Raw genomic sequence first — 12,425 nt, 5'->3', positions numbered from 1 at the left:
TAAGCTTTTCAGCCTCCCAGGATGCACTAGGGTCCCCCTCCTATACCCCGCCCCCGAGCCAAGGCACTTCAGTTTAGTTTGGTGCCCGGCCGGCGTCGGGTGCACCTGTCGGAGTGGGGGCTAGAAGAGCCCCTGAAGCTTTCTTCAGTGCAGCTGTGGCTGCACATCTGGATGTACAGCATGGACAGTCAGTCCTGACGTCCATGCTGTCTTCCCTACACCCCCGCCGGTACCAGAACGCCGGTACCGATCCAGGGATGCTGGTGAGCATCTGGGGTCACAGCTAGCGGTGACCCCAGATGTTCCGGACCATGGCCGGATCCAAGGGGGACAAAGGTAAGCAGCGGGGTCCCGCGGTGGGTCCCCGCTGGTCACATGGTCCTAAGTCCCCAGGCAGGGGGCTCCCTGGGGACTGGCTGCAGCGTGGAGCCAGGCGACCAGCCTGCGCTTTCCACTACCCCCTGGGACAGCGGACCGCAGCAGAGCGGTAGCGCTGCGGCGTCCCAGGGGTTAAATGCATGCCAGGGGAGCGCGCCTTCCCTGTCTCACAGCCGGCGCCTCCCCCGCTGCACACAGCCCTCTCTGCATGCTGCCGACTGGTCCTGTGGCAGCGCTCCTCCCCCAGGCCAGCCTCCTCTCTGCTCCTCGGCGGCCATCTTCTCCAGAACGCATGGTGAACGCTGCTGGAAGCGCTGGACGGAAGCATCGTGGTCTGGGTCCCCCCGCATACCTCTCCTCCGCTGTGGCTCAGGTCTGTGTATGCAGCGCTGTGTCCTGCCAGGCCCTGTGTCTGTGTAGTTGAGTGATCAGCGCTGTTAGTGCAGGAATTGTTATTTCTCTGCATTGTATGTGACTGTGCTAGCGCTGCCTGTAACTTTTCTTCTCTAAACTGTCAGCTTTATTACTGTCCCTGTTCTTTCTGCTAAAGCCCTTGCGGTGCGGTGCTGCAGGGTGGTCTCTCGCCTATTTAATACTTAATTGGTGAGAGGGGTCACATACGTGGTGCCATCATGTCTGAAAGTGATTTTCCCCTCCGGCTACAGTGTACCACGTGCAAAGTACCGTTAGCGGAGGGGGAGGGTAGCGCGGAGGGCCTTTGCCGGCAGTGTTTGTCCATGGCGCGGCCTATTACGGTTACAGCACCGGTACAGGAGCCGCCCTGGGCTTGTTTCGCTCAGGCGTTAACAGCTTTAGTGGGCCAGTTAGCTCCGCAGCCTGCGTTTACTCCGATGGGTTTGTCCCAGCAGTCTGTGGTGTCGTCACCCATGCAGGGGTTCCCACGACAATTGGTGGTACCCCACAGTCTCCCTATTTCCCCGCTCCCGGGTTCTCAGGAGCCAGCGTGGGTTAACTCCCTGACGAGTTCTGTACAGCACTTGTCGGATGTGTTGCAAGGGGAGTCTGTGATGCGGCCTCATAAAAGGCCGGTGGCGTCTCTGTCCGCTCCTTATGAGGATGACGAAGGGACGTCTGATGATGGGGAGATTCTGGATCCTTACGATCAGGAACCTCTCCATACTAAGGACGCTGATGCTAAGTCCAAAGTATATATTCCTGGACTTATTCGGGCGGTCCGCACAGCCTTGGTGATTGAGGACGAAGTTCCCCCAGCGGCTAAATCTAAGTATGCCTTTTTCAAAGATGTGAAGGGCGATGCCACAGTCTTTCCTCTTTCGGGTCAGTTGGTGGACCATTTAGAGGAGGCGTGGAAACAACCTGGCAAAAGATACCAGCCGCAGAGACGCCTGGCGGTGGCTTATCCGTTCGCGGATAATTATGTTGCTAAGTGGGATTCCCCTCCACAGGTGGATTCTCACGTGACCCGTCTTGTCCGTAGTGCCACATTGCCGATGCCATCCATGTCCTCCCTTAAGGATGCTACGGACCGCAAGGTAGAAATCTGCCTGAAGTCCGCTTATTCCCTTGCAGGGGGGGCAGCACGGCCGGCTATGGCCATTTGCTGGGTTGCCAGAGCGATGGAGCGCTGGGCGGATTCATTAGAGGCTTCTTTTGAATCCGACTGTCCGGCCGAACAGGCGGAGTTGATTGGCAATCTCCGTGATTCGGCCACCTACATCAACGAGGCGGCTCTAGACATTAGTACTCTGGTGTCTAGAATTTCTTCAGCAGCGGTAGCTGCTCGTCGCACCTTGTGGCTGCGATCCTGGAAGGCGGACGCAGATTCCAAGAAAGGTCTGGAAGCGTTGCCGTTTACCGGAGAAGTTCTCTTCGGTCCGGATCTGGATAAGATTGTGGCCACGCTGGCGGCAGCCAAATCTGCTTGTCTCCCGTCGGCCGCTGTTCCTTCTGGTTCTGGACCATCGTCCTTTCGGTCATCTAGGCCCCAGGGCAGGCCCAAACCACAGTCGTTTCCTCGACAGGCTGGCCCTAAGAAATCGGTCAAGCCCCGGAAGCAGGCATGGAGTACCAGACGTCCGGCCCCCAAGCCAGATGACAAGCCTGCGGCCTGACGGTCCGGGCCTCCCTTTGGGGGATCCCAGGGTGGGAGGCCGCCTGCTACAGTTCGCCCAGTGTTGGTCGACCACTACGACAGACACTTGGGTTCTGGAGGTGGTTTCCCACGGATACGCCCTCTCCTTCCGGCACAGACCCCCGGCTCACTTCTTCACCACGGGTCTACCATCAGACCGGAACAAGGCTACGGAGCTGCGGAAGGTATTGCACACTATGCTCAAGGCTGGAGTTATAGTGCCTGTTCCATTCTCCCAGAGGGGCCAGGGTTTCTATTCAAATCTATTTTTGGTACAGAAACCCAATGGGTCATGTCGTTCGATTCTCAACCTCAAAGCACTCAACAAGTCTTTGCGGGTCCCGAAGTTTCGGATAGAGACCCTACGGTCCATCATTCTGGCGCTGGAACCTGGGGACTACATGGTGTCATTGGACATACAGGACGCTTACCTGCATGTCCCTATTCTTTTGTGCCATCAACAGTTCCTCAGGTTTGCAATCCGCAGCGACCACTTCCAGTTTCGGGCGTTACCTTTTGGCCTGGCAACAGCACCACGTGTTTTCACCAAGGTGATGGCGGTCATGGCGGCTTCTCTGCGGCTGCAGGGAGTCCGCATGTTGCCGTATTTGGACGACCTGTTATTGGTGGCAGGATCTCCAGAGCTCCTGTTACGCCACTTGGACCTGACCATTGCACTGCTGCAACGGCACGGCTGGCTAATCAACTGGCAGAAGTCCACTCTAATCCCGTCTCGGAGGATTCTGCATCTTGGAGCCTTATTGGACTCGGGACAGCAAAGGATCTTCGTGACGGAGGACAAGATCTCTGCTTTACAGTCAAGGCTGCGCAGTTGCCTGCACAGCCGCCGGGTGTCCTTACACTCGGCGATGAGGTTACTGGGCTCCATGGTGTCGGTGTTCGACATGGTGGAATACGCCCAGTTTCACTCCAGACCTCTGCAGCACCTGATCCAGTCCAAGTGGAACGGGCTGCCTCAGTCTCTGAAGTCCCAGACGATTGTGCTCACCCCGGAGGTTCGCCTGTCCCTTGCGTGGTGGTTACAGACGACCCACCTCAACAAGGGACGTCCGTTCTGGGTTCCAAATTGGGTCCTGTTGACAACGGACGCCAGTCTTCGGGGCTGGGGAGCAGTTTCGGGTCCACACTTGTTCCAGGGCAGGTGGACGCCGACAGAAGCGGAGCTTCCAATAAATATCTTGGAACTCCGTGCGGTCTTCAATGCTCTCCTGCAGGCACAGCGGTTTCTACAGGGTCACCCGGTGCAGGTCCAGTCGGACAACGCTACCACCGTGGCCTACATAAACAGGCAAGGAGGAACTCGCAGTCGGGCGGCTCTCGTAGAGGTCTCTCGGATCCTGGTTTGGGCGGAGCTCAATCTTCCGGCCATATCAGCGGTCTTCATCCCGGGAGTGCTAAATTGGGAGGCGGACTTTCTAAGTCGCCAGGACGTTCATCCAGGGGAATGGTCCATGCACCCGGACGTTTTTCAACTACTGGTGGACAGGTGGGGTCTTCCAGAAATCGACCTAATGGCGTCCCGGCACAACAACAAGTTGCCGGTGTACGGGTCTCGCACAAGAGACGAAGGGGCGTCTCTGGTGGATGCTCTGTCTGTCCGGTGGACGTTCCGGTTCGCATACCTGTTCCCTCCGGTCTCCCTTCTTCCACGGGTAATCCGGAAATTCAAACAGGAAGGAGGGACGCTCCTGTTGATAGCTCCCGCTTGGCCCAGACGGCACTGGTTCTCAGACCTTCAGGGTCTGTCCGTGGACAGTCCTCTGCGGTTGCCGCTACGACCGGACCTTCTGTCTCAGGGTCCTTGCCTTCACCCGGACCTGACTCGGCTGTCTTTGACGGCGTGGCTGTTGAGACGGCCATGCTGAGGTCCTGGGGGTTTTCCAGCTCTGTGGTGCGTACCATGTTACGAGCTCGGAAACCATCTTCCGCGAGGATATACCATCGCGTGTGGCATACGTTCTTCCAGTGGTGTCGACCGAGAGGTTATGCACCGCGGGAGTTTCGTCTGTCTCGGATTCTCGCCTTCCTGCAAGCGGGACTAGATCATGGGCTTCGCCTTGCTTCTTTGAAGGTACAGGTTTCGGCCCTATCTGTCTGGTTTCACGGTAGGATTGCTACAATCCCGGATGTGCGCACCTTTATGCAGGGTGTTCTCCGTATTCAGCCGCCCTTTGTTCCACCTGTGGCGCCTTGGGATTTGGCTGTGGTCCTGAGGGCTCTCCAAGGACCGCCGTTTCAAAAACTGGGTTCAGTGGATGTTAAATGGCTAACAGCTAAGACTGTTTTCCTTCTGGCCATTGCTTCGGCCAGACGTGTTTCTGAGTTAGGGGCTCTTTCTTGTAGACCCCCTTTCTTGGTTTTTCATGGGAACAGGGCAGTGCTCCGCACTCGGCCCGAGTTTCTTCCCAAAGTTGTTTCCCAGTTTCATGTTAACGAGGAAATTGTTGTTCCGGCCTTTAACTCACCGGGTCTTTCCGTGGGTGAGGCCTCTTTGGATGTTGTGCGGGCCTTAAGGACTTATGTTGACCGCACTTCTTCGTTTAGGAAGTCGGACGCTTTGTTTGTCCTCTATGGCTTCCGTAAAAAGGGTTGGCCTGCTTCAAAGCAAACTTTGGCAGCCTGGATCCGTATGGCTATTTCTGAAGCTTATCTTCATGAAGGCCTACCGGTCCCACCTTCTCTGAAGGCTCATTCCACTAGGTCTGTGGGTCCTTCGTGGGCAGCTCGACGTGGTGCCTCGGCAGTTCAGATCTGCAAGGCTGCTACGTGGTCCTCTGTCCATACCTTCGTGAGGTATTACAGGTTTGACACCTTCGCCTCTCAGGATGCTTCCTTCGGGCGGCGGATTCTCCTTTCTGCACAGGAGCGTCCCCACCCTTAAAGGATACTGCTTTGGGACATCCCCAAGGTATCCTGTGGATACCCTATGGACCCTGAAGTAGAAAATATGAGATATGGTAAGAACTTACCCTTGTTATCTCTATTTCTACGAAGTCCATAGGGTTCCACAGGACTCCCGCCCTGTCGCACCTGTGCTGCAGATGGGCTTTGCTCTGGTCACCGGTTTTCCGTCTCCCTCTGGTGAGAATGTGATTCTTGTATGTGTCCAGATCTTTTTTCTCTCTCTTCCTTCTCCTCCTCCGGCCTATGGCTTGATAACTAACTGAGGTGCCTTGGCTCGGGGGCGGGGTATAGGAGGGGGACCCTAGTGCATCCTGGGAGGCTGAAAAGCTTAACTCTATGGTGCCCAGCGACTGACGTCACACCTATACCCCAAGGTATCCTGTGGAACCCTATGGACTTCGTAGAAATAGAGATAACAAGGGTAAGTTCTTACCATATCTCATATTTTTTTGATAATTTGAATCTGTCTAGTGTCCTAGTGGGTGAAAATTCATGAACTACTTAGAACCATGAAATACAAATGCATTTTGTTTGCTTTTTGGGTATCAAATTCACAGCCAGTGATCTACACTGAGTGGCTAAATTATCATGATCACCAAGTTAGTACTTTGTTGGGCCAACTTTTGCCCTTAATATGGCTTGAATTTGTCTAGGGATGGATTCTACTAACTATCAGTATGTTTCATGAGGAATATTAGCCCAAATGAGATGAACTGCACCTTCCAGTTCCTGATGGTTACAGATCCAGAAGGATTTATGTTTTTGTGCCGTTGTCTTCATATTGTCAACCTAATACCTGCATGGTGTAATTGAAAACGTGATTCGTCAGACCACATGACCTGTTTTCCATAATTTACTGTCCAATTCCTGTGCAAACTGGAGGTGTTTTACCCTGTTTGCAGCAGATAGCAATGGTGTACGTACAGGCCTTCTGCTTCTGTAGCCCATACGATATAGTGTGTGGCATACTTTTTGTTGATAGTCCATCCTAATTGGTCCCTTATTCAGATTATCCGTAATTTGATGCACTACCCATCCGTGGGACTGAACAAGTCTGCCCACTCTCCATTCCATTTGAGCATCCAGCAGCTGTTTATGACCACAGGTCTTGCGCTCAGACCCAGATTTTCGTTTGTTGGTCCAGTCTGTGTACACTTAACTTCCTTCCCCACGAGCAACTCGCCAGTGCAGCCGTTTTGCTTATGCTCACACTGCTGCTGCTGCAAATGCGCCAACAATTATTCCACTTTCAAAGTAGTGATGGGAAATCTAGTTCAGTTTGGTGATTAGGTCATTATGATCTAGTTCACTCAAAAGATAAGTTCATTTAGGTCATTGCATCACTGGCTCTGATACACTGCTTATAGAAGTGATTGGAAACAGATCTAGTCTATTACACATACAGTACAGCATTTCTACTAGATGATTCTTGTTCAAATGATCAGATATGTTTAATATGTCTGATCTTTTAATATTTAAAAAAGCAATCACTTATACAGCAATGTAATAGTACATGTTTAGCTCTGCAATGTTAATTATTTTTGAGAGACCCAAATTAAGAATATTGTGGCGTGTCACTTTTTCTTGCTTTTAAAACACAGTAATTGGGAAGAAGAAACCGTAATTGGAAAAAACCCTTACTTTTACCTCATCTTATCTTTTAATTGCACTCATTAATGTCACTGAATGCACACCTGGGCTAGATTAAAAATGGGGTGGGTGGGACTACAGTTCCAGGCCTCCACATAAACTTTGGCCCATCATCATTACAGCATTATAATACCCAGCTGCCTCGCTGGCACACAGTCTGCTATAAATGATAAGTATTCTAATTTTCCTCTCAAAAATATACAATTTTTCTATTTTTCAGTATTTAGGGAGGTAATGGGCCTGATAGACAGGGGTTGTATATGCCCGCTTCTGTCATTTATCTAGCACTTTCTATAAAATTGCAGAAGCTGATTGGTTGCTATGGGCAACTTTTCCATTTGATCACATCTCCCCCTATGACTTGTGGAATAAACAAAACTACAGTATAGAGCATGCAGCACTCAGCACTGTGTCTTGAGCTCAGTGGCGTCTCTGCCTCATTAGACATCTGGTGCGGGTAACAGTGATGGGTGAGTTCGCAGCTCGCGCGGCGGAGAGAAGGGGGCGTGGTCTCATGGGAGGGTCGTGGCCTCGCGATCCGAGTCCTCTTCTTGTCACACCAGGGGTGCTGGAGGTGTGGGCTGCCACGAGGGACCAGACTGTCTGAAGTGCTGGCTCCCTCACTGTGTAAGGAGCCGAGTGCTGCACGTAATTCCACAGTGCAGCACCCGGCTCCTGTCACTGAGGGGGAGTCTGCAACTTGGTGTCACCCCTCGGCAGGTGACACCCGGGTGCGGTCCGCACCCCCTTGTGATGCCACTGCTTGCGCTGATGGGGAATGTATCATGTGACTTGTGAGCTACATGATCCACTAACTAGACTAAACGAACTATTAACCTATATGTCAGGAGAATAATGACTTATGAGCTCTACAGAATCCTCACAATGTCTGAGCATAGCAGTGCCACCTGTGGTAGTTTAGCAGTACTGATTCATAATGAATGTATGAGAGAGCTAATGGGGAATGTATCGTTTCGTACATGAGTCACTGACTTAATTGAACTAGTGAACTAGATGCCAGGAGAATGACTTATGAATCATCATGACAATCCATTCAATCAGATGCACATAGCCTTCACAGTCACATAGCAGTGCCACCTGTGGTCGTTTAGTAGTACTGACTCATGCCTAATGGAGCTGCTGTGCTTTCTCTGTCACTGTGTCTAACTCCTCCCACTTGTTTTAGCTCCTGATGAACTGATCTTTGCCAGAGCTGTGAACTGAGTGAACTAGTTAATTTTGAAGATCAGTTCATTTGAACTGATCATTCGTGAACTACCCATCACTAATTCAAAGTCCATTAGATTGCGTCATTTACCCATTATTTCATGAGTGACAGTAGTCTCTGCTGGTCATAATAATTTGGCACTCATACATATAATGTATTCCCTAAAAAACAGTTTGAGGAACAGTCACAGATCTGATGAGATTCATAACTGAGGATGAGATTTAAAAAATAAAAAAGTTTTATTTCAAGTTTGACATAAGCTCAGTTTCTTAATGCAAAATAGTACACCTGCATACCAAAACATGCTTTTTGCATATCCATGGTTCTTGCCCAATTTTGCCTGGAGAAGCGGAATGAGGGGTGAGTGCAAGTGTTGGCCAGGAGGTATATCTGTTGTAAGTTCTCAAGCCTTTGAGCAAATATATATGCTTATGATAATCATTTTGCAGTGTAAAAAAAAAAGAAAAAAGTATGAATAAAACATTTATTCAAATGTTGTTGGTCCCGTCCAACCAAAATTCATTCAAGCACCTGGGTTGTGTGTGACACTTGGAATGGGATATACAGCATGGGGACCACAAAGCCCAAAATTCCCGCACCAAGCTTTAATTAGAGGCAAATAGCATGAGGGGAATATTATTTTCAGCTTATAGGGTAAATTCCATGCCTATAATTGAGTAATTGGTGCCACCCACTGATTCAGTTGTGTGTGCAGAACTTCAAAGAAGAAAAAAAGGAATCCGTTTCAATTGGGTGCACTCAGATCCCCAATACAGAATTAGATATATTTTTTAAATCATGTCTTTATTTGATATGCATTAAAAAAAAACAGGTGTCTTAAATCCCATGTAAAAATGGAAAGTGCTGATTATTGCTTAATATTCCAAGTATTTAAATCAATAATATCTATATACCCTCAAAAAGGGTCACATGTAGTGAAATATAAAAACAATGAATAGTGTGAAAATAAAGAATGCTGAAAAAAAGAGTGCCCCAAAAACAGGTTTTTGTTCTGTTTTTTTGCTTTCTTTGCAAAATATGTGATGTAAACTCTACCATTAACATGGAGTTTTATTGACTGATGATGCTGTGTATTTCATTTCCATTACAGTCTACTTTAGTTTTGTCTTCTCATGTATAAATATATTTTCCATCAATAATAACAAATTGTAGTCCTTGTATCCTGTATGGTAATTTCCCTGTTTCTTGTTTCAAAGAATAAAGTATAAACTGTAGAATACAGTGTGTGTCATGGTGTGTTTGCCTAAGGCCACATATAACATGATATTATATGTTCTTTATTATTTCAAACTTGGATTTTGCAAATCACATATCAAAGGATGTTCGTATTGTTACAATTACAGTCGCTCTTATTTTGCATAAGATCTATTTTTATGTTTTGCTGTTTAACTTTGTGTTTTGAGAATGAATTTGGTTTCTCTGCATGCTTACACCGTTCTTTTCTTGTACAAAGAGGGAGAAAGCCAGAAGAATGACCCGGTGAAAAGCTTTTCTGCCGATGACTCAGACACTGTGAGCCAGCAAAGTTTCGGGGGCACAACGGATGTTTTGAATATGGTACGTGGATGTAATGATTAGGAAGAACTATCGTGACATTTTGTTGTGAAGCAGTTTCAGAATTGGAACAATGAGAATCAGTTACTAAGTAAAAGTTAAATGACTTAGGACTATCCCTACTCGTTGCTCACAGGCATGTCTTTAACGTTTTGCCACATGGAATTGTTGGGTCGATCTCTACATTTGTTTTTTTCCCGATGTTTATGATGCTTCTTTCTTCTATGCGCTGTAAATATGTATTACATCTGCTTTTCCATTAAGTCTGTAAATGGTTTTCAGATGTCCTTTCAGCTAATTCTTCCTGTCATTATTTTTAGTACCAACCAGTCAGCTCCTGTAATTTTTCAAGCTCATCCTGTAAAATAACAGATGCTGATTGGTTGATCCTTTATCTCTACATTTTGTCACTCTCCAATGCTTGATAAATCTCCCCCTAAGTCTACCTGTCACTGACATAAAGTGGAGTCAGCCATTTTATGGGCAGAACCAGACTACAGGAAAATTCTCGGTATAGGTTCACAAAGGTACATCGTTTGGGACTTATCAGGATTAGAAGTAGTGTATGCATGTATGTATATATGTATGTGTGTATATATATATATATATATATATATATATATATGTGTGTATGTATGTATGATATATATATATATATATATATATATATATATATATATATATATATATATAATAATCGAAGTGGACTTTTAGAAGTGGGGGTATGGAAAATTGATTGGAATGGACCTGGGTCTAGGGTACACTGGAACCCGTGAGCTTTACAGATTTTGATCCTGTGAAATTAATTCTACATACTTTTTAACACTATATTGTATACAAGAATCCATATTATATAGTTATTTAACCTGTGTTCCCTAGCTCCCCTGTGTTCATCCGCTTCTTCCCTATATCTGTTTTATTTTACCTTTCGTTAATGTCTCACATGTCACCCTTGTTCCTCTTACTTCGTCCTTCCCTTACCCCCTGAACCTCTCATACCCTTTAAGCCTCTTTAACCCTGCACTTTTCACTCCTTCCATCTCTTACCCATGCACCTCTCACTCCCTCCTTCCCTCTATTAGCTCTACACCTGTCCTTCCCTCTCTAACCCTTTGCACCTCTCACTCCCTCCTTCCCTCTATTAGCTCTACACCTGTCCTTCCCTCTCTAACCCTTTGCACCTCTCACTACCTCCTTCCCTCTCTAACCCTTTGCACCTCTCACTCCCTCCTTCCCTCTATTAGCTCTACACCTGTCCTTCTCTCTCTAACCCTTTGCACCTCTCACTACCTCCTTCCCTCTCTAACCCTTTGCACCTCTCACTCCCTCCTTCCCTCTATTAGCTCTACACCTGTCCTTCCCTCTCTAACCCTTTGCACCTCTCACTACCTCCTTCCCTCTCTAACCCTTTGCACCTCTCACTCCCTCCTTCCCTCTATTAGCTCTGCACCTGTCCTTCCCTCTCTAACCCTTTGCACCTCTCACTACCTCCTTCCCTCTCTAACCCTTTGCACCTCTCACTACTTCCTTCCCTTTCTCACCCTTTGCACCTCTCACTCCCGCCTTCCCTCTATTAGCTCTACACCTGTCCTTCTCTCTCTAACCCTTTGCACCTCTCACTACCTCCTTCCCTCTCTAACCCTTTGCACCTCTCACTCCCTCCTTCCCTCTATTAGCTCTACACCTGTCCTTCCCTCTCTAACCCTTTGCACCTCTCACTACCTCCTTCCCTCTCTAACCCTTTGCACCTCTCACTACTTCCTTCCCTTTCTCACCCTTTGCACCTCTCACTCCTGCCTTCCCTCTATTAGCTCTACACCTGTCCTTCCCTTTCTCACCCTTTGCACCTCTCACTACCTCCTTCCCTTTCTCACATCTGCACCTCTCACTTCCTCCCCTCTCTTTCTAACCTCCTGCATCTCTTATTCACTGCTTCATTTTCTCATCCCCTTTGTACCTATTACTCCCACCTTCCCTTTCACAGCCTCAATTGTCCGGGTAGAAACAAGTGAGCAGAAACAGCAGTTCCCCTCAGATTCTATCCTATCCCACTTATAGCTAGGTAGTTCTCTCTCCTAGATGTGTCTGCACAACACTTGCGTGTGCAGCGGGCTTAAGCACTGTGTCAGCTTGTACATCATATTATATAGTGTTCACTCTAGCTCCGGCGGCAGGCAGGGTGCCGGAGCTAGAGAGGGCAACTTTGTGCGCGCGGGCGAAAAGGGGGCGTGGCCATAAAAGGGGGCATGTCTATAAGACGCGTCCCCTTTTTCATCATACTTGGGGGCATGCCCGGCACTTACGGACATGCCGGGCAGCCCCCAAGCGCTGCAGACAGGGAGAACAGATGCTGGGCGCATGCGGTGACCGGGTCACTGCACATTTCTCCACCCGCAGGACACTGCATCCCGCGGGTGAAGACTGCACCCGCAGCCTGTGAGGGCAGGGTGCTTTTTGCCCTCCTTCTGGAGGGCAGGGTGCTTTTTGCCCTCCTTCTGGAGGGCAGGGTGCTTTTTGCCCTCCAGAAGGAGGGCAGGGTGCCGCACCCTGCTAAAA

The 12,425-nt window shown here is 48.8% G+C and overlaps 1 protein-coding gene across 2 annotated transcripts in view; it reads left to right on the top strand.

Annotated features, from left to right (window-relative positions):
- The window catches only part of RPGR (retinitis pigmentosa GTPase regulator), a 131,952-nt gene that overhangs the window by 82,081 nt on the left and 37,446 nt on the right, over nt 1-12,425 (top strand). For both annotated transcript variants that reach the window (XM_088451688.1, XM_088451689.1), the window contains exon 12: nt 9,769-9,872. In XM_088451688.1, the coding sequence (XP_088307814.1) occupies nt 9,769-9,872 (104 nt within the window). The remainder of the gene's footprint in view (nt 1-9,768; nt 9,873-12,425) is intronic.

Source organism: Taudactylus pleione, unplaced genomic scaffold (genome assembly GCF_031769625.1).
Source record: "Taudactylus pleione unplaced genomic scaffold, aTauple2 ptg000026l, whole genome shotgun sequence".
NCBI classification, from domain to species: Eukaryota; Metazoa; Chordata; class Amphibia; order Anura; family Myobatrachidae; genus Taudactylus; species Taudactylus pleione.
Note: the sequence above shows the minus strand (reverse complement) of the source record. Positions and strands in the feature narration are given on the sequence as shown.